Below are 23824 nucleotides of genomic sequence, written 5' to 3'. Positions count from 1 at the left end.
ATTTCTTTCATTTACTAGTAAAGAATCCAGAAAGTGAAAAATCACACTTATTACCATGTATAGATATCAACTGGAATGGTAAACTCAAAACATTTGACAGTACAAGATCTGCTACAAGATTTAAGAGTTAAATGACTAAGAAAATAACTACATCCAGTAACTACATCCAGTGCTACAGATGAGGGCCTTGACACAAAGCATTCAAAAATAAATAAGTAAAATAAATTTAAAAAAATCACACAAGTTTAGGGAAGAGTTGAAAATTCAAACTTCAGTCCAACACCACAGCATCATCCTTCCTCTCAGGAGAGGTAGGGTACAGACTCTGCCATTAGCAACATGCACATACCTGGGGAGCAGGGGAGAGAAACACTGATTTTCCTTGTAATTTCCTTAAATCTTCTCTAAAACATGCCAGTTTGCAGTTCCATATCAGTTTCAATGACAAACTCTCTAGCAGACCAGCACATCCAAATTCAACACCACAACTCAGCAGGAAGAAATCTTCCCTTCTGCACATAGCTAAGCTCCCCTCTTCTTCAGGAGAAGATGATATGTTTCTCACTATTTTTTATATAATTCTGAAAATATACTTTCTTCAGCAGTTAAAATTGCAGGGTAATCCTTCAATATGAATTATTAAACAAGCAAATATTTCAAACTATTTAAGAAAGAAAAAAAAATTCTATCCAAACTATTCTAAGTAAACTTTAAGTAATCTCTTTCAAATTATCCTAAAATAACTCCCCAACCAAGATGATTAAAGGTCACTAGTACATTACAAAGCATACTTTTATGAGATAAATTCCATTATAATTGCAACAACTATTCCAGCCACAATTTAGACATAGAATCCAATTATCCATTTCATTTTCATTTACACCTTATGGGCTAGATCATTTATCACGTTTCATGATAATGATCAGAAGGCACATGGAAAGTGATTTCTGGAGGTAACAAATTACCTACCATATTAGCATAGCTTACGAGATATCCTGTCAACAAGTACTATGCATAAATATGAGGTAATTAAATTTACAATGTGCAGGAGCATTTGATATGCCACTTGCTCTTCTAGCAGCTGCCAAAAAATCTGGGTTACTAAATTCAACATACCAGTTTAGTTACTTAAGTACAGTAATTTAGCTCTTCATAACAGATCAGGAATCATTATGCCACTAGAACACCAACAGGTAGAGAGCATGCTGTGGGCTTAAGATCTGGAGATGAATCTCTCATCATCTGGTATTATTGCTTCTTGCCACTGAACCATCCATCATGTCTCCAAGACAGCTTGGAATGATAGTGCCAGATCCTCACATTACTGCTCCTTGAACTCTGTCGCATCCATCTTTTGCATCATTCCCCATTTGCAGGTAAGTATCATCTCCCTGCTGCAAAACTGAGCGTGAACCTGCAATGCCTTTAACCTGTGGTGCCACTCTAACAGTAATTGATTTCTTTTTACTGCAGAGATGGTGCTCAGTAAAACTATGTACGGTTGCTGAAACTGGGAGATGGTCAGGACAGTACTACAATGCAAGTGTCTTATGCCTTTAGGAATATGACCCATTTCCAAGGAAATACTGCTACATTTTCATTGCTAGCTATTTTGTAACGCATATATATTTATCAATATATAAAATTGGTACAGGAATATATATGCAGTTTGTGTTCCTGCAGTTCATCTACAATTTAATAGGAAGATTCACTCAAATGCAGCTGAAAATTAATGTCAGGGGTGGCTTCACTTTGTATTTTTGTTAAGTGATTCAGTATTAGAACACTATTAGGTCTTTAAATACATACTAAAGCACACAGGAGCACCTGCATTCAAAAAATAACTTAGATTAACTCTACATTGATCATGGCATGACTTCACCAGCATGATGAGTTGTGTACCATAAATGAGCCAAGACTAAGCGTTTTAATTCAGCTTCATCTGAATGCTGTTATAAAAGTTTAATAAATCAAAATGATCAAAATGCCCCCAGTGGCAGGTTGGGATTCAGTTTCCAATTCAAATTCCCTTTAATATATGGCTTCTCTGACATGCTGCATTTTCTGCCGTCTATGTTGAATTCCAAATGCACTTCTTCTCATCATTACCATGCATCTACTCATCGGCACACTTTTTAACAACCCTGCACAATTCACAGAAACATCAAACCTAGAGAGGTTTTCCTCTCCCCCAAACTGGAAAATGATGGCAGGTAAGGGAACTTTGCATACCCTTAAGTAAATATTTTCTTAACCTCCACACTAATGTCAATGGCATTTAAACTGAGACAGACCATCCTGAGCTGCAGTATTCAAATATAGCATTTGACTTAAATAAATGTAGACACAGACCAGATACTTATCCAAGTGAAATACAGCACTGATGTGGTGGGGCAGGTTGGGCAAATCTCTTAAATGAGAAAAATCGTATCTCTGCAAATGATCTTCACGTCATTGTACTTGGATAAAATGCACATATAAGAAACAATGAAACCTCCTTATTTTCTCCCTGAAGTGAAACCTGCCAAGAGCTTTTTCTTTGCCTCTTTCTTATCTTTGCACTGCCTCCCATCAAATCTAAAGGCAAACAGGGATCCCACTATTCAGTTATTACATTTTAATTTCTGAAATGCTATATTTGCTGTTTGGATTCACCTACCTACTTTCCTAATATAAAGCCACATGAGAAAATGAGAGAGGTATATAACAACACCTAAAAGGCAAGACCATGCTCAGTTATTATTATGCAGTCAGTTATTAATGCCACATCTGTGGTATCACTGGCAGCACAATTTTGAAATGGGCTGAATGAAGCGGCATCATATCTTGGCTTTGGCAGACCAGGTGATACCCAGCTTATGCTGCCTGTAAGGAAGCCAATAACACCTGGTTTGCCACAGAGGCAGAAGACCTCAGAGGACCATTACCTAAAGCCAGGACTATGCTGTCTGGCACAGAGGTAACTCCTCTGCAACTGTGAGCAGCCTGGTCAAGTTCACTACAGGTCACTAATTCCCATTATGGTCTTCCACTGATTTTTACTGACCCTACTTTACTGCCAAATCATGATGAGGTCTCCACAAGACCTGACAAGAACAAGTAGCAGCCCGTTGCCATTCATGCAGGGGAGGGCCCTTTTCCTGCCCTCCACTGAGCTTCAGGCTCCCAGCCTTTCAGCCAGCTCTGATGAGCTGATTGCAGTCCCCAGTAAGGCAAAAGTTTCCCAGCCAGGCTGAGATGGAGCAGCTCGATGCCCATTTTGTTTGTTGAACCAGCTCATAAAAGTGACAGAGCCCTACAGACAGAGAAGAAAAATAGCGTGAAACTAGGAGGAAGGGAGAGGAGCAAAGACTCCCTTCCTGCCAACAGCTGCCCCATCACCATCACTTTACCTGAACACTAAACACAGCGATTCCTTAGAGAAGAGGACTTCCACAGAGTTTGCTGTCCCATGTGCTCTTATACAGGTGGGATGAAGCCTTTCAGAAAACACAACAGGAACTGTTGGCTGCTTGGACTCACTAACCGAAAGTACCACAGAGCATCAGCATCCACCACAGATGTCAGGAAAAAGTATACAGCAGGCATAGAAAATGGCAAATAGATGATGTACCTGGCACTGAATTAATTAGTTAATTGTGAATCTTTTTTTTTTCCCTGCATGGTTACTTTTTAATAGGTTATTTTTAAGCTATGATCCTTATAAAGATATTTAGCAGTTACGCAAAACTCTATTGAGGTTATAAATATATGCTTTGATACAAGAAATGACCCGTTATCCACTCTTACCAGTGAATGATAACAGAATTGAGTTTGGTTAAGAGAAGATCTCATAAGAATAAAGATTAAAAAAATGCCTTATACCAGCTCAATCAGCTCGCATGGTGACTTCTTTGACATAGCCATTAATTTTGTATATCGTTGGTACCTGATAAACTCTTTTGACAGGCTCTGAGGTTTCCTGTGTAGAACAAATAGCATACTTTTGATAAGAAACAAGTTAAGATGACCAGTATCCTCTCCCTGACTCTGTACTTTGCCCCTCTACATTCATACGTTTTCTTCCTGAGAGCAAAACTAAGGAGTAACACTAATATCCAAGCGGAGACTGTATTGCCCCCTACTTAACAGACACCTGAACTACAGATTCCATGGAAGTTAAAATCCTATACCAACACAGGACACCTCTACATCTGCTCTTCTCTGATACTCTGCCCCAAATGTCAGCTTCTGAGCCTAGTCATAGGCAGGACATGGGGCTACAAGAGTTTGGCTTTTGCTCTGATACAGAACAGCCACTTTAAAGTTCAGTGAATGCAGTAAGAAGATGCACACCAGCACTGAAAAGGCTAGCTTCTGCTAATAAGAATAAGGTAAAACGTGGGCTTTACCTTAGATGTTACAGATCTTCCTGAAGACCAAATCACAGAACTACAACAAAATAACAGTTCAAGTTAAAAAGACTTCAAGAGGATTATAAGTAGAAATGCCCTCCATTCAAACTAAGCCAACACTGCAATGTAAGCAGTCCATCACAACAAACAGGAGACTGATCTGTCAATAATTGAACGTTTTACTTTTAGTGAAAACCCAAACATATACACATGAAAAGACTTTGAAATGAAAGCACCTTGCCCCTCCCTTGGAAAAAAATAAACAATCAGACTGACTGCTACAAAGCATTGTAGCATTTCATGTTTTACATGTTCATTTAAAGATCTGGATGATGGTACAAAGAGGACACTCAGCAACTTTGCTGATGGCGTCAAACTGGGAGGAGTGGCTGATAATGCCAGATGGCGTGCTGCCATCCAGATGGATCTCAGCAGGCTAGACAAATGGACTGACAAGAGCCTCAAAGTTCAGCAAGTGCAAAGTCCTGCACCTCTTATGTTGCCTCAGGCATCAGTATATTTCAGGAGCCACCCAGCTGGAATGAAGCTACCAGAAAAGGACTTAGGTGTCCTAGTAGACACCAAGTTGAACACGAGCCAGCAACATGCCCCTGTGGCAAAAAAAAAAACAACAACAAAACAATGACAACAACAACAACAAAAAAAAACAAATCCAAACCAAAAAACCCAACCAAAAACCCCAAAACCAAAACAAACAAATAAAACCCACTAATGGTATCCTGGGCTGCACTAGAGAAAGTATTGCCAGCTGGTTGAAAGAGATGATTCTTCTACCCACCACTGCTGGGTCCAGGGCCGAGTTCCTTGGTACACGAGAGACATGGATATACTGGACAGGGTCCAACAGAGGGGCATCCAAAGATGAAGAAGGAACTCGAGAATTTCTTTCTTGAGCAAAGAAAGGCTGAGAGAGCTGGGACTGGTCAGCCTAGGGAAGCTTAGGGGGATCTTACCAGTGTATGTAAATACTGGAGGGAGGGTGCAAAGAGGATGGAGCCAGGCTCTTTTCAGTGCTGCCCACTGACAGGATCAGAGGCAACGGACAAAACCTGAAACTTGGAGGGCTGTCTGAACATCAGTACATGGCTATTTGCTGTGAGGGTGATTGAGCACTGGCACAGGCTATCCATGGAGGTTTTAGAGTCTCCATGCATGGAGACATTCACAAGCCACCTGGACATAGTCCTGGGCAACCAGCCATAGGTTGTTCTGTTTGAGCAGGAGGGGTTCGACCCTCCAGAGGTCCATTCTAATCTCAACCATTCTGTGATCCTGTCTCTTCAAATGTAACCCTGGACAGTACAATTGCTCAATACAGAAAAATGTGATTGAGTCTATTCCAAAAACTGTTACCTCCTGCAAACCTAAGTCACTTGGCTTCTTTTAAAAATTCAGTCAAAACTATTTTCTCTTGCATCTCTAGGAAAAGAAACTTTCCTCCATTTTCAAAAGAAAATAAGCAATGCACCTATTAATTACGCAATGTTGGCTTAGTTAGCAAAGGAGACGAGCAGAGCTTGTTTGAACAGAAAGACAGAAGAATTGTCTGAGCAGGAAGCAAGGCTGCTGGTAGATGTACGAAGTATTCAGGACTCGTATCCAGTTTGAATAATTACTTATGAACATACAGACCTACTGAGGTATTTTCCTATATTGTTTCCTTCTTCTTATGGAAACAGATTTTGACTTCAGGGTGACATCCCCTCTTTACCTACTCTAACAGGATTGAAAACAGAAAGATTCCTATGTTAAACCTGCTTAAAGAGGATAAGATCTTAGTATGGCAGACAAATTAAAAGCAGAGGATGCTACAAAAAGATCAAGCTAGCTGGATCCTGGACTCTCTGAAGGATGCTTACACCCAAACGTACACCAAAATATAACTTAGTGAGGTTTAGAAAAACCTCACAAAATCATGCCATCTTTCCAATTGGTGCAAAGTCAGTAAGACATTGTCACTGCTTCTCCTACAGGGATCCAACCATTAGAGAATTAGGCTTCAACTAATGGGAAAATCTGGGATACAGAGTAGTTTTGAAGGTGGGCTGAGTGTCCAAAAGACTAACAGTATTAATACCTGTACTCCAGGAATGCACCTTATGAACCAAGCATAGCAGCCACATGGGTGTTCTGACTCACAGCTAAAATGTTTGCATACTCCTACAGAAATCTGGCAATGGTCCAAAGGGGCACTTAGCGAAGACAAAGATGTAAAGCCCACAGATTTCAACAATGTGGACTGCGGAATCTCTCTCCCTGGTTTCTCCTCTGCTCTGAAATTCAGATAATTCAGAGAAACACACAAAGACCCAGCTCAAGATTCTTCAAATATACAATCCAAAGCCCTATTACAGATCACCACTGTTTCATGGAGACTGAATTTCTGAACACATTACAAAGTATTACTATTAACCAGACTCGTCTAGCATTTCTGATGTGGGCAATATGAGCAGAGGTGAAAAAAAGCAAAACCTGTTATTCATCAGACAAAGAACTTAGTAAAGGAAAATATACGGTAATTTTGCAAAATTGGCACAAAAAGAATTAGCTTATTTGCAAGTAGGGAGTATATATTCAGACTACCTGATGTGTCTACTTCTATCTGCCACCTATTGCTCTCCTTGGCTTATTTCTAAGTCTGCTATTATACTGAACAAAAAAAAAAAACAGGTAGCAAAGTTGAGGACAAGCATCTGGAGCAAGTCCAGAGATTTCATTCTTTTCCTAGACAAAACAAGTATTAGTGAAATTCAAAAAGTGAACTTCAGTCCACAACTTTCTCAAATGAAATACTTCAGAGTTTTCTTGTAAGAGCAAAAAGAATGGTATTACTACAAGAAGTACTTTCCAGGGGCAAACTCCCTCTTCACAGTATTCTGGCATCACCAGAGACCAGATGAATTGCTGGTTTTTCCTATATAAAATCCCTAAAATTAGTTCAGACAACAAAGGCAGAAATATCAGTGCCAGACTTTATAAGAACTGCTCCTGATTGCAAACAAAATCCAGTAAGGGAAACAAAGAAGAATATGATCAAAACCCCTCCAAAATCCGAATCTAATGACTTTGAGAAGAGACTGCTTGCTATGTCAAAGTAAATTCTAGAAACAAAATAGCCTCTTTCATATTCACAAACTCATATACATAGGTCAGTTGTGATTTCTGGAATAACAACAGTCAGAAGACAGTAGCGAAAAACATGCAAAGGAAAACTGCCTTTCTATTCTTTTCTGTTATCTTGGATTTACGACGGTCATGAAGACAATTCCATATTGGAACTATAAATCAAGGTGTAGGTCTCCCCCAGCTTTGACCCCACCACAGAAGAACTGTTAGGGTTGGATGTAGAAATGTTAAAGAAAAACTACATTCACCTAGTAAAAACATTAAAATAATGTCATACTTTATGACTCAAAATGCAGAAACTTATCAGTAGAACCAGATATATGGCAGAGATATTTGCAGATTATTAAACACTACAATTGATTCATACATTTTGAGGGGTTTTTTTTCCCCTTAGTTTTCTCTGTCTTTAACATTAACCTACATAACCAACTAATCTATGTAATATCCACTACATAACATAGCACACACCGCCTTCCTGCTGATTTTGCAGTCTTAATAGCATATTATTATGTTTTGTTACTCTGCTAACAACGTGTAGCTACTTTAAAGGAAAACAAACTTGGGAAAGCATATAAACACTTTACATAAAGGATTTTTCTTTATTCTACCACTTGACAGAGTGGGGTTTTTTGACAATCAGAGCAATAAACTGCTGTTTCACAAAAACAAAAAGACAGACTTATCACTCACATGGGTCTTCCAGGTACACTGCAACCAAAGAAAGTGGTAATTTTATTCCTGCAGGAAAACCTGAGTATAAGACATTTCAAACAGGTATAAACTGAATTTGGATTAATTTAAGAAGTTTTGCTAACAGACCACCTAAGAATGCAACTTCAGCTTCATCTTCTCCTGACAGCTACTTTTAACATGTCAGGTCAACCAAGCTGATCACAACTGGTGATAACTACCTTGTTTCTTGATGCACAAGATCACTTCTCTGATAAATATTGCCAATTTCAGACAAATATTCCAGTAGACTTTTTTAAGAGCTCTGAGCAATGACACAGTACGAGAACTGATTACAGGGTGAAGTCCTTACTGATTGAAGAGCAGTTTGGTTCTGTAACTTGCAAAATCTACACAAGTGTACATATCAAGTATACACAACTCAGGGCACAGGTGATTTCTTTGGGCAGTTAATTTCTACAATTCCATGTTAAGTAACAAAAGGAGCAGAAAAGGTTTGAGAGCATGATACACATGTTGTCAAAAGCAATAAAGAAACAAGTAAAAAGAAATTGTCAGTGTCTTCTTGTTCACCCTTACAGATCACAAATACTGTTCATCCCAGCATCTCCCTCAAGTTCCAGAGCAGACAGCTCTGAAGACTTCAAGACATTACCTTCCCAGAAATTGCCTATTTACTGGTCACCAAGCGAAAACATAAATAGAAAATTAAACTGATGGACCTATTCAGGATAAGTCAACTAACAGTAATGACAGTACCAGGCTTCCTGTAAAAGGAAGAGGAAAGGGAGAGCTCCTTCTACACATATCCAAGAATGACAGTAATGTCATAGAAACCATGTAAAAAAATCAATACAATGAAGCAACTGAGCTGGAAGTTGAAGATCAGCTCTAAGCAAAGGTGAGACATTAAATCATTGGCTGAAGCTACTTTTGGTAAAATATCATAACTGAATTACAAATTCTATTCTAGTCTGATTTTTCTTAAAGAAATTAATCAGAGTAACTGAGTTATCCCTTTCAGGGTCTTTAAATGTATACCATCCCTTTGTAATAAATATTTGCAACAATGTTTAGAACTGCAGTAATAGTAATTCTTCTGTTAAAGCTCAAAATGAAATAATAATGTACATTATAGCACCATAAATTTCCACTACCAAGACTACCTTAACTGCCAACCAGAAAAGTATCAGATGCCTTTATACCCATACTATGCTACCACATGTCTGTACAGATGTAGAATATGTAATGATCTCATCCACGTACCTGAACACCCAAGTTTTGAGTTACAGGGCAACAACTCCTGCTCTTCATCTCCCCCTCTAATAACTATTGCCAATAAAGTTTGGCTTCTACAAACTGAAGACCTTATCATTACTCAAAATGATCTGGAAGCAATATTAAAGCCAAGACAAAGTAAATTGTGTTTCATCCTTTTTTTCCCCCTCCTCTGGCTGTGAGAACACACAGATCGATACTCTTCAGCATGAGAATTCTGCTGAGAAATTTTCATTTGTTACAAACAGCAACAAAAGGGCCCCAAGCATGCCCTGTCACTTTCAGTTTAGAGGGAAATGCACTAATAAACTCATCCCCCAGGGTCCTCTTTGACAATGGGCAATACTATGCCAGCTCTTATTAAAGGCAATTCGTATCAGTGGCCCAAAAATTTCCTTTAAAATTATCATCTTTTGTATCCATGTAGCAGGATGTCAGCTTTAAAGTGCCACTGAGATATAGGACCTGTCATTATGGTTAATTTTCAATACAGTTTTAACACCAGGGTAGCTGATCCCTAAGGGTATGGGTATGCTTTTTTGGCTAACAAGATTTATTTAGTGATAATCCAGACAAACAAGAAAATGTATTACTATATATTGCTTTTCAAATATAACAGCAAGCAATAAATCCTTCTATAAAAACATAAATCTTTAATCTTTATCATGATGTCAAATAGATGAATATATTTTTAGATTTTTCCTTTAATTTGGCATTTTAAAAGATATTTTTTATATATACAGATATACATATATAACGTATAAATATAAAAAGGGAAGGGAAGGGAAGAAAAAAAGAAAAAAAGAAAAGAAGGAAAAAAGATAGTAAGGAAAGGAAAGAAAAGAAAAAAAGGAAGGAAGGAAAGGAGAGAAAAAAAAGAAAGGAAAGGAAGGAAAGAAAGGAAGGAAAAACTTGGGGCTTCCAATTCTAAAAGCACATAAAAAGTAAAATTAACCTTAAAATATGAAATCTATATAGGTCTTTATATATATATATATAGCTATAGACCAAGTTTATGTTTTAAGCCATAAAGATGGTATTCTCTATCAAATGGCCTAAGCTTCATAGCAGGACAATATGCTGCATTTAAAAAGAGAGAATTATGAAGTTCGAAATTGTTACCTCATCTTTTTCAGAGAAACAGTGTTTTAAACACCATTTTATTGCTCTATTATACTAGGAAAAAATTAGAAAACTTCATTTATTGGATAAATACATCAATTTTCCCTGCTTTTCTAACAACAGAAAGTCTGCTTTCATGCTATAACAGAACTAATTTCATTTGTTAGGATAAAGACCGTCTTGTACATTTCTAGACAAAAGGTACATCTAACAAAATAAAAGAAGGAACTGTTAACATTGTCTAAATCCTCATGCAGTCAGCAAAGCCCATTTTTATTGATTTTATATAGAAGGAATAAAATCTAGTTGACCTCAATCAACTTGTCTCTCAGGGAAAAGACCTCTGCCAGCAAATGCCAGACACCAAATGCCTTAAAGCATTTCCTATGCTACTTTAATTTCTACAAGTGGACACTTGCTTTCCCTGTCCCAGATGCAGATGCAGTGGCTGACTCCAGATGCTGCGGTTGATTCCAGATGCCAGCTGATCAAACAGCCCATCACTGGACCAACAAGTCAAGTGAGAGCCCATTCTACACCTTAATTCTTTGCCTTCCTTGGCCAAAACATCCTCCACACTGGGCACAGCAGCACCAGAGACAGATTTTGTACTTTTTTTATTTTTTCCCCAGCTAAAATAACATAAAGCCTCATGACAACTAAGAGGGAAATGGGCAGTTTTGCAGGTGACACAGTTAGGCAAGGAGAGGCTTAATAACTTATTCCAGGCCAAACACAGCAAGCGACTTTTGGAAGTGAAAACTGAACTCTGACTTACAACCATATCCTTTGCCAGTGAAGATTACATGCTTCCAGAACACAAAATGCATAAATAAAATAAAACACCAACCCATCATCACAATGCACAAGATATGGCTGCATCATGCAGCAAGCTTCTGAATGAATACAGAAACCGCCCCCACCCAGTATAAAAGACACGTTTCTCTTTTTCTTTTTTCTACTTCAGAGGTTAGAAATCATCACAGAACATCTCTATAATGCTCAGTCCTTTGGAAGGTAAAAGTTTACAACTATTTTTATATATGTGTCTCCCAGGTAACAGAACAATGTATTATTTGCTGTACTACCAGTCTGCTCAAGGTGACAGATTTTAAAAGGGATTCTTAACTAAGTACAGTGGAATCTCTCTTACCTGCAGAAGTACTTATGAAAAGCAGTTTTCGCCTTAAATTCAACAAATGGCATCCACAGAAAAGCATACCAGCATGTTACATTTGCATTGCAGGATCAGGATTTTTACACACATGCATTCTACGGAAAGCAATTGTAAGAAGTTTTGCAAACCAGTCTTTCATTTTGCAATAATTTCAGAAGCTTCACAAGGGTATCTTTGTATGACCATTTCAGATCAAGGCATCTGTAGGCTACACAAATGTTCTTAATAGTGGTATTAAAAACACTTAACTGGATAAAAAGAAAGCAATAAAAACTTTACCTCGAACAATAAGTTGAGCAAAATTTGACACTCCAGAACCTCTCTCTGACTGAGTTACACAGCGGTATAAATCCTGGTCAGTTTTTGTCACCTCTTGCAACTTAAAGGTAGCAGCAAATCTTCTGTGATTGATATTTTTAGTTTGAGCAACTGGAATGTCTTCTCCATTTCTTCTCTGAAAATAAGAGTAACCAAGGCAGAGTTATCTCACAAGAATTAAAAAAAAAATTTAGCATAATCATCATAAAAAGAATGCATAAAGAAATTAACAAACAGCAATGTATTCATCCCACGCTGCATTTCCATGGTAGAATAGCTCAATGTCGAGGTCCCATCAAGAAACAGGCAGTACTCAAAAGTATATCAGAATCACATTTCAGAATCAAGTTTGAAGATGAAAAGCACCATCAAGATTTCACACTTCCACAAAACATGACTACAACATACTCAAGTGCCACTGCTTCATAGCTGAAACCTTCCTAGGAGAGCCCAGCAGTAGCCATTGTACTCCTAAGAAAATTCATTCAACTTCAAATAAGATTATAACAGACATAAGGTATATTGTAAGAAATACTTAAGCCTGGCATTGAGGGATTTCACAGCTTTTCAACAGCTCTTTATCAGCAACCAGCCAATGTTTTCTTTTTAATGTTACCTTTTATCTGTCCAAATTCAATACCTTCTAAATCTGTACCTTTGTTATACACCAAGCACCACCTATCTACCTACAACTAGTGGAAATAGAAAGGGGAGAGAAGGAAGCTTCTAAAAGAGTTGTAATATATATCTCATGTAAAGAAAGCAGCTTAAAGAGTTCTGAAAATATCACAGCTACCACAAATTACTGAAAATATTAATCTGTCTGGAGCTCTGGGGGCAGGGTGAGAGGTCAGTAAGGCAGAAACAGTTTGAGCTTCTTTCTGACCTTATTATCATTCACATTAAATGATCAGTTTTGATTTTAATTGAAAACCAGACCCTCCATCAAAAGTTAGCATTAAGAAAAAAATAAAAGTAAATCCAGAAACCTGCACCAAGTAAACAAGCAATTTTACTGTTCTCTCCCATGGATCAACCACATTATTCCCTGACCAGAATACAGTTTCTGAGCTTTGCTCAGTCACCAGAAAGAGATCATAATTTCCTTCAACTGTGTTGCCTGCTCTGCTTGATACGTAGCCAAATGTGACCTCCAAGGACATTTTTAGCTTTAATCAACCCCTGGAATAAGAAACTTCATTGAGGTATTAAACTCTGAGCTTTCCGTCTAATACAACAAGTGCTACTGCTGAGCCACAGAATTTAATAACCTGAAAGCCTGTGGCAAAATACATAGGGGAGAAAAAGGAGATGAGTTAATGCTGCATGTGTATATTAGCTGGCCTCCTGTCACAGGCAGGAGTACTTCATAATACTCAAACACTTCATTTTATGTCTGCCTTCTGTGATCTTAGCATGAGTTAGTCACTCTCTAAACAGTTTTGCAGTAGATTAACCAGGGGTTCAGCACTACTTCAAACTCACAGAAATAAGTATTCCTTTTAATAGTTAAAAAGTTTAAACAGATGAATTTCAGATTCTACTGTCTTTTCTTGCAAGAGTCAAAGCACCCACGATGCATCACTGCAAGCCTCGGGAGAAAAAGTTCATTTATAAGAAACTGTCAGATTTCAGTCATTTTTACCCCACTACAAAAAACACACCATCACCGTTACCAACAGCAAGTTGCGAATGTATGAGTTCCTCATTTCATGAAGACTCCACCCAGTTTTTTCTTCCACAGCCACCCTTTTTGCCATTACACCAGAAACAGCAGGAGGCCATGATCCAAGGGTAAGCTCAGCCTGTAGGGCTGTATTGGTGAGATGCAAAGAATGAAAATGGATCGCCGAAAGAAGATGGTGCATACGATCCTTCCAAAAGGTACTTTCACTGCTTCTCCCTCAGTCACCGCTCTGTAACCGCAGAAGCTGGAAGCTATTTGACAGGGTGTTCACAGGGCAAAAGCAGTGGAAGTTGGGCACTTGGAAACCTGGATCCACTGTAGCACAGCCAAGTCGTCCTGCGACAGGCACCGGCTCTCTACTCAGCTCTATGAATATTTGCCTCCTATTTGGAATTAAGGAAGTTTGCTAATGCCCGCAAAGACTCCTATGAATGAAAGCCCTTACTGAACTTCAGGGATCAATGAAATTATTAAAATACCACACAAACGAGGTGTGATGTTAAAGGCTTTATTTCAGTGCTGCTTAAGCTGCAGCAAAATTATTTTGGGGGTAATGCACCTCTCCCTTCCGTTAACTGGCAGCTTCTCATAGGAAAAGCTAAATCTGAAAACAGGATTTTTCCCTCTTCCCTCTCAGGTTTGATCAAAGGCTTGAACTCTCTGGAATGGTAACTTAATATAAAACTTGGATTTAGTGCCCTGAACTAAGCAAAATAAATAAGCTTTATGGTACTTCCTTCCCCTTGTCCATGCCCTCTCACAGCATGTGCTCTCATGTGCACCTCAACCAGCCAGCAAATGGGTGTCAAGCTCCCCCACTAAACACAAACTTGACATATAATTGTTAAAATTACCAAGCAGCATATAATAAACAGAGAGCATAGTTGTGAAAATGATACGACAGCAGACTTGACAACTAACCCATGTAATGCAGTCATTCTTGATCATCTATGGAAAGAAAAACAAATACTAGAGAGTTTTCTGAAATGAAAGACCGCCTTCACTAAGTCGTGTTTTAAATTTCAATGCCAAGCGCTTACTCTGCAGCGGAGAATCACATCCAAGCTTGCTGTGCAAAATAATTTACCCTCCGAAGCTCAGAACTTGCTTATTTAAGCTCATCTGCACTCTTCATGTTGAGAAACAAAGTGAATTGGGCTCCTACTTAAAATGAAATATTAATACACTTTCAGAGCACTTGATCAAAATGAAATTTAACAAGCTTTACAGTTCTACTCCAACAACAAAACCTAGGATTTTCTTTTCTATTTACATTAGTAATTTCCTAACACTTTATCTTAGAAGGCTTAAAGTAATTGCTCAAATTTCTCTGCATTAGGATTTGTTTCTTGGACTCTAAATGCATAATTACATTTTCAAAGTCTACCTTCATGTACAGCTTATCAATTAAAAATACTTTTTTTGGCACTAAAATGCTGAAAAGCTCAAACAGAAGAGACTTCTCACTTTAAAATTAATGTTAAAGAAAATAACTTGCATTCATTTCAGTTCATATTCCTTACACTGGTAAGCCATTAGCCAGTCAGAGTTCAGATGCACTGCCACGATCTCTTAATTAAATTCTTCTTTTTAATGTCAGGGCATTACCACTGATTTTAAAGGAGAGAGAAGAAAGGCAGCAGTGCTCTTTGCTTATTAGAGGTTTCTGGTACCTACTATTTCAATTTATGTCCTGCTCACGCTGAACAGAGCTTCGAAATGCTGCTCAATTAGGTTTTAAAAATTCAATTTAAAATTAATGTGGAGTTATACTAATAGGTAATGGCTGTACCCTGTGTGATCCTTGGTTCCTCCAGTCCCTTGCTGTCTGATTTGATAACCCTGAGCTGCTCATTTAGGAGAGGTCACCACCAGGCAATTCTCCTTCTGTGGAAATAACTCTGGGCTTCACAAAGAATTACTCTCTATAAACACTTCATTAAAAGAAATATAAGCATGTGGAAAAAACTCTTTAAATTCTGGCATTTCAGGCATTTAAAATTATGACCTTAAATAAATCTCTATAACTTCAAGGTTATTTTTAATTTGATAGGAACATGATTTTTTTTTTTCTTCCACGCAGTGAAATGAGATCATCTATATTTTAAACAAAGTCAACAGTAAAGTCTATGCCACTTAAAAAACAATCACAGGCAAATTAACCATTAGCCTTAAATTTCTCTCTTCTGTCTCAGGAAAGAAGTGAGGCATTTCATAAACATGAAATGAAATTTTAATGGATTTTCCAGGACCTGAATGGAACCAGCAGCATCTAAAGCCAAATGTCGTATTTTATTGGTAAGATTTAGTTGCATTTCTAATTTCTTAATACAAATTTAAAACTTATCTGCATTTCTCTCTCAATTCTTCAGGTTGAAAAGTGGTGGGTCTTGCTTTTTCGTTTTAACAGAAATAAGATACCATACCTTTCTGGGGTGATGGTCCCTCTAAATTTTCCTGAACTCCTGAACTACTTTTTCATACTAGTGATTTTTATCAGCCTGGACAGCTCAACCTTACACATCCTCATCCCTTTCTTAGTGTAAACACCTTAAAATAAGTCCTCTCCAGTGCTAATAATTACAGTCAACTCTGGTTGCCTTCTCAGGGTCTCGGCTAGATTCCAGGATGCCTCCAGAGACAAGAAGATGTCAACACTTCGGCTGCAGTGACACACACGTTACTTTGGCAGCAGTGCCCGTTTCAGCTGTCTCCCACTGTCTTCCCTCCTCACCGTCACTCCAGTGCTCATGCAAAAAAATGACCCGGAATAAAAAAATACCTTCCTGGAAAACATCCTTCCCCATCTGTTATCATCAGCAAACAGGTTAGCTCGTGATCAGATTCACTGCACTGCCACAGAGTGGAGAGGGCAGGATCCATGTTGAGAGCAAGGCAAAAGCTGAAAGTCTGTCTAAGCAACTTGATCCCTCAAGGTGCAATCAAAACTTCATTAGACAGCAGAAGGGCTGGAAGGATGCCCCCAGCAGCCCACGGAATTACGCCTCTGCTGCTCCCAAGGAAAAGGGAATTTGTAAATAACATGCTCAAAAACATTCCTGGTTTTACTCATTGTTTTAAGGGAGAAATATCATTTTTTGCAAGAGGGAAGAGGGTTGAATGTGGACAGTCTGAATGCCAGCAAAAATACATGATAACTGCCAAAAGATGCTTTCAAAAAATAAAACAATGTGAGGGGCATAAACAACACAAATAACTATATTTTTAAAATTTTACTTATATGTAGCTGTCTGACACTTCTCAGCACACACAATGTATGCTTTTACAGCACTTACAGCATAACTTCCAAATGGAGGAAAATCTATATTTTATAAAAAAAATTCTTTATTATTTTTATTTTATTCACACACTTTATTATTTTTATTTTATTCACACAAATGTATCAATAAATCTTGGGGCTTTAATTAAACATACCAAAACCATGATAAAGCATGGCATCCATTTATCATAAGAAATTATAAATAATTTTTTTTTTCCTCACCTACAAAAGAGCAAAAGACTGAACAAGTGGGATTATTTTCTCCAGTCAATCTTATTTACAAATGGTTTAAGCCTAAGGAACAATTTTTTTCAAGCAGAACATGAATTGGAACTATAGCTTAAATAATACACCTAGAGAGTCTTTTCTTCTTAGTACACAAAAAAGTGAAATAGCAATTTCTTTTGTTTGATCAATTTCTCAAGAGAAAGTATGCAGCTGGAGTTTAAGGGTTTTTTTGGTAGGAAATTAATATATCTTGCTTTAACTTGCTGGTCTCCCTACATGCACAGCAGACCAGACTAAGACTCCACTTTCCAATGAAATACACATTAATTTATCAGCAAGACGCACGACACAGATTTTCCCACACAAACATATACTGAAGATCTTGAATAAATGTGACAGGCCGAATTTTACCCTGCATTGCACTGCAATACAGAAAAATCCATGATTACTTCAAATGTCCTGGTTACACGCTGTTACTCAAACTTGTCCACTTTGAAGCAGCTCGATTTCCCTTGCCCTGCACTGAACCTCCTACTGAAGAAAACAAGGTTGCTCATGAAATAATCTAATTGAGAGCCATCTGGCCCTTCATAGGTGGCATTCCTAATTTATTTTATTATAATAGAATCTACCGGAGGCAAAATAGCAAAAGTCATGCTACAGTTATCCTCACCATTCCACTACACAAACAAAAATGACACTTGATTTTTCTGAATATTTTAAAGCCTCTTATTTTGAACCTAATCTAACGTATGCCACAAAAAAACTTTATTAAAAATTATAATAATAAAGAAGTTTTTCAGAAAGCTATAGCTCTTGAATGCAGTGTTGTTGATTTAAAAAAGAAACCGAACAAACAAAAAAAAAACCAAAAAACAACCAAAACAAAAAAAAAACCAACAAACAATAATGTATAGATTTCTGGACAAAGTGATTAAAGTTCTATACCACCTTAAGCAGTGTATGCAGAACTACAATATTCATGCTGCAGCTCAAAACCAAAAAGACAACAACAATGAAGGAAAAAGTTGCAAAAAAAACCCCGTTACTGAAGACTAACACCATGTGAAACAGTTCCTCAAACAATTCACAGCAGATGATTTCACCCTTTTCTAAAAGCAGCCAAGTATACCAGCCACTCGTATTCTGTAATTCAAGTCCTGCAGCTATTTGAGGAAATCGGGCCTGGGATACCAACCACCCATCACACTGCTGCCAAGGAGACACCTTGAATGCAGGTGTTAAAAGACAATTTTCACAGAACTCAGTGGTCAAGGAATTTATACCACCACATGATTTTATAATCATCTTTATTTCAGATGTCTTGTTTACATGGGTTTAAGCCACTGGCTGGCTGAGGAAATATTACCAGGACTACACAGAGTGTAGTCCAACACAGCTGGTCTACCTGTAAGCTACAAAACAGCAGCCTGAAAAGATAGTGCCCGGTATTAGAGGCAGCGAGCTCCCTCCTGTCACCACCACAGACACAGGGAGTGGCACCAGCACAGCACCCAGAACCAGATGCTCCAGACACCATGGGAGCAGCAGTGTCCTGAGGGAAGACCCACAGGGGTGACAACCCCAAAAGCTGCTGTGTAAACTAAATGACTGGTATCAACGTAGGCCAGAGGACTTAGTTAACTGGGACAGAATTAAATTAAAACCAGGAGGATTACAGTATTTCATGTTGCTGAAACCTAAGATGACCGGTCACCTAGGGAGAACTGCCATATTTATCCAAGAAGCTGATAAACTGAGGAGGCAGAGAAAGTTCATTCAGGGTTAAATAACATAGATAGCATCAAAGGTGAATATAGAGTGAAAAAAACAGAGGGGAAAAAACACCTTTGTGAAACAAACAAGAAAGAGAATCTCAAATATGAAGTTATGACTACTGTATTTTTCATTGGTGAATAATCTTTATAACCATGTCAAAGTCCGCAGTGGGTGATACAGAATAAACTACAAGTCAAGTTATTTATAAGGAGTTTGATATATCACTTTTAGGCAGCTTTTCATAAATCTTTTTTTAAAAAAGTGTTTGGAAAACCAGAACGTCTATCACAGAACATAAATATGATAAGGTGCAAATGTAGGTAAAATAGACAAGTCATAGCAAAAGAGGAGCCCTGTCCTCTATGCTTCCCTACTTTGTTGCTCACCTTGAAAAAACATCTTTTCTATAAGTAAAAAAAGCAACCGAACAAAACAATGATGAGACAAATGAGGGAAGTGACATCTCTGTTCAAGCCTCAAGTGCAACAGAAAACGAACTTACATGCTGCTTGGCCACTGTCAGTAATCAAGCTAAACGTAGGACAATGTAGACTTCATCAGCATTTTACCAGCTGAGGAAAGAAGGTTTGGTATAAACAGCCCAATTAGCTATACTTGTTTTGGGCAGATGATGCTGATAACCAGTCTGCCATCTGCCCCTCAGAAGGCACCTCAGAGGTTCACACACCACTCCCGCAATCTGGGGATAAGAGCAAAACCAAAGCTATTGGCCATCTCTGCTCCTACTGCCTCCACAGAACACCATAGCTTTGACTCTTCCTTAGGACAAACAGATCTGACTTATTTCAGTTCAGCACCAAGAAGCACCAAACTTCAAAGCTGACTAAAAACAAAAAAGGGACCAAAAATCCTCATCACAGTTCCACAGCTGAAGCTCCATGGGTGCTAACAAGGCACCTTCTCTGAAATTTCTCTAGGCCCCACAAAAGAAAAAGCAAAATAATAAATTCTAACATTCAGGGTGTATTCAGCTTCCTTTAACTTTCAGGGGCCATAAAATTTGTGTAAATGAACAAAAACATTCTTCAATGTAATGAAAGTTGCAAATAGGCAGGTGCACTCTAACAGCAAGTGTTTTATTATCAAACTAAAGAAATGGTATCTTAACAGTTAATAGACTGTATCAACATGCAATGGGATCCCAAAAGGCAAAGTTACATTAGAAAACTATGAACACTTCAAAGTAGAAAAAAAACCTTGCAAACTAAGTAAAACAAAGTTAAATTAGACGTGACTCCTATTATACATTTTTTTCTGAGACCATGAGCTAGCCTCCCAACACTTCACTGCAGCAAAATGGTTTAGCCCAAAGGCCCACAGCCCATACTTAAACCCTCCTGCTGAATACTGATCCATGCCTTCACCTTCTGGGTACAGTGGGAAGAAAGGAATCATATGGCACAACTTCCTTCCTCTGAGGGGAAATAGTGTCCTTCCAAAAAGTAAGCCAAACCAGTTGATGTGTCCCTCAACCCACTGCCACAGGCACATATTCTCCTATAGACTCTCCAGTCTAAATTCCTGAAATACTACATTGGTCGTGCAAAATGATCTGGCCAAATGCATCATCACAGGATACCATCTGCTTGTGGCCAGTCCAAAGAGCACACATAGAGAGCATCTAGCAAGAAAAAATGAATGCTAAATATCAAATCACGTTCTGGGGCAACGAGCACCAAACCCAAGATGATGGTAAATAGGACATGAAAGGTTATAGCAGTTCCCTCAACAAAGCGTGCAGGACACAGCCAGTTGTTTGAGCCCGAAGAGACAACCACACAGATGCTTGTTCATCCTCTGGTAACAGTTGGTACCGCTGGGAGGTCAGCCCAGGTTTTTACAGCAATTTGCATTTTATTTTCCATAATGCTGTTTAATTTCACTTTTTCAATTATTACTCTCAGGCAATTGCTTTAATCGTCTGTTATTCCACAAGGAACGACATTTTCCTCTGGCGGAGAGATGGGCTGCATCAGACCGCATTAGCGCTGACAAGCCTCTCCACAGGCGAGAGCAGGGCTGCCTTGCCAGGCTTGGCAGCCCAAGTGGAGCGGCCCTTAGCCAGCACCCACACCTACTGCTGACAGATTGGCCCACTCACCACCACGCTGATGGCAATCTGCACAGGATTACCAGGCGCGTATTAAACTTTTAAATGCATGTGGTACCCCTCTGAATTTCAGATTCGCCAAAGCAAACGGTATCACTGCAAAACCATGGCAAAACACATCCAACTGCAAAGCCAGAACAAGCCGCTTTTCCTAATCCAATGCTATGTTAATGCAAAGCTCAGCAATGATGGATGGACTCATTAGTGCTGCAGTTATCGCCATCTGAACCAGGTGCCAAGACATATGGTTTAACAGATGTTCCAGCAAAAAGCTCTGTTCTCCACACTGTGCAAGCGTCCAGTTAAACCGGACATCGATAAGACACTGAAAATCGCATTGGGCTTCTGGAAGCCACAATTATTCCCAGCTCAGGAAGCTGTTAAACACAGCCTGATTATACACAAAACCCTATTGCTCTGATATCCCAATTAGATTCACAGAACAAATGCTAGACAATACGTACACTGCTTTCTGGATTCTTTGTGTACCCTAAAGTTATTATATTCAGTCAATCCTATTTCTCCACTGTTATTCTCTCCACTTATTCTTACAGTTATAGGAAGAAACCAATATAGTAAGAAGCAAAAATATAGTAAGAAACACTGTGGAAGGTTTCTGCACACAGAAATTTCCAAATCAAGTGAGGAAACAGACCCTCTTACAGCCCACTCCTGCATTTTCATGTTTAGCATGCCCTGTGAATGCTATTCTTTCAAATATTTAATACTAAACATATCCATCCTGAGCAGAGGATTAACGTGCAGAACTTGTTTGCCAGGTTATTTATTGATGGAGCTCCATCAGAATGAATGGCATTTCACAGGGGAGAAAACAAACAAACAAACCAACACAGAATAAAAAGGAGGTCCAAGTTATATTAATTCAGCAAATCAATGTGCACAATCCAGCAAGATGCACCAAATCCTAATAAACAAAAGAACATTTATTCTTCAAGTGTCTTTTAAAAGAAAGACAATTCATAGGCTTTAATAAAAAGACCAGCAGATGTGGGCAACAACTGGTGAGTTATGATGTCTATAGATGCTATATTCAATCTTTTAAGATTGCATACACACTTCTGTTTACCTCTGACAGAGTTTTTTCAGCAAGAACTCCTGCTAACTCCTGATGCTCATAAGAGAATACACTAAAACATGACTGGTGAAAAAAGGTTAGGTTACCACCTAGGTTTTGGGGACTCCTACCATACAATCTAACTGCTTCAGTGTGTAGTGGCAGAAAACTGCAGCTGTTGGTGTGTGACATATTACAGTGAAAATTTTAAAAGGAAGTGAAAAATATGGAGAAAAAGACCTCTACACCATTACATTCAGAAGTGGATGGCAGGGAAAAAAATAATACGCACCAAGACCGAATTTATTTCAGAAACATCAATGCTCACTTTAAAACAAAACTAAGGACTTTGAAATTTTTACAGAATTTGCTAATACTTGCAATTCATAAGGAGAATCCTTCAGCTCATAATTGTAAGAGATTCAATATTAGATTAGAATGAAAAGGTGAGCAACAAAAAAAAAATGCAAGTGCTGTATCTCCTGCTCCCACACTCACTATTAGCATCGTCACAAAAGGTGTGTTTCAGATCATCTTGTTCAACCAGATAAATCTCCTTATCTGTGCAAATATTTGCTTCATATTAATGCAGCTGCAACTTTTAAAGACTTCTGTTATCTTTACTGCTTATCTTTCAATGCCAGAGCTCTGACTGTCCCAGACCTTGGTCCAGCGGGGTTGCAAAATGAAGTGGGGGGGTGGGGAGGGGTTATGAAAGAAGACAAGAGACCAGATGCAGTCTGAAAACAAACAAGAGCAGAAACTGCAGGCATGAAAGTCTGGAGAAGTTCAATCCAATGTTAATTCCAATTTGTCTGAAAGGTTCACAGGCATACATTTGTAGAAAATGGAGTTGATGAAAATACTGTCAGCGCAGTAGTAAACAGACTGGAAACAGAGTGTTGAAATGCTGTGCCTATTTTTATACATTTTTATTTTCAGACAAACAAAGGTATGTGCATTTATATATATACATTGAGAAAAAGATAAGCACGGAAATAAGCATGCACATAGATCATTTTGTATATAATCAGGGCTTTTTCCCAGTAACTAAAAAAAAAAAAAAAAAAAAGAAACCCAAAATAATTAAAGCTTATATTTGACATTAGAATGAGGACAGGCTACCAAGATCAACTTTTACTTCAGTACAGGCTGTTAACATTTTTCCCTTTTCCCTGTTTCTAATCAAACACCCACATCTTTTTCCACCTGCTAGTACTATTTATACAGCTAATTCAGACACAAATCAAGCTAAAAAAAAAACAACAAAAATCAACAAATCAAAACACTATCAAACAATCCTCCCCACCCCAACACCAACAAAAATCCAATTTGGGCCAAAATCTTTCAGCCAGATCACTCTCCTAAACTGACTTACTGGCAATCTGCAAAAGCTCCAGCATCAGTGCAGAGAACCTGGCTGAAGCAGCTGTGGGACTGCATGACTGAACACAGGACAGGGTTGCTGCTGTATTTTTTTCCTTCTACTGCTGCTGAATTCACTTAGCCCTTCTCTGA

General features: G+C 38.3%; 1 protein-coding gene across 10 annotated transcripts in view; it reads right to left on the bottom strand.

The window, feature by feature from the left end:
* PTPRK (protein tyrosine phosphatase receptor type K) overlaps nt 1–23824 on the bottom strand; it is a 400889-nt gene that overhangs the window by 197318 nt on the left and 179747 nt on the right. For all 10 annotated transcript variants that reach the window (XM_061474956.1, XM_061474957.1, XM_061474958.1 and 7 more), the window contains exon 6: nt 12088–12262. In XM_061474956.1, the coding sequence (XP_061330940.1) occupies nt 12088–12262 (175 nt within the window). The remainder of the gene's footprint in view (nt 1–12087; nt 12263–23824) is intronic.

Source organism: Pezoporus flaviventris, unplaced genomic scaffold, assembly GCF_033815535.1.
Source record: "Pezoporus flaviventris isolate CSIRO_AGI_PZ_B2104156 unplaced genomic scaffold, CSIRO_AGI_Pfla_v1 ptg000081l, whole genome shotgun sequence".
Lineage (NCBI taxonomy): Eukaryota > Metazoa > Chordata > Aves > Psittaciformes > Psittacidae > Pezoporus > Pezoporus flaviventris.
The sequence above is the reverse complement of the archived record's forward strand: the minus strand, read 5'-3'. Positions and strand labels throughout refer to the sequence as shown.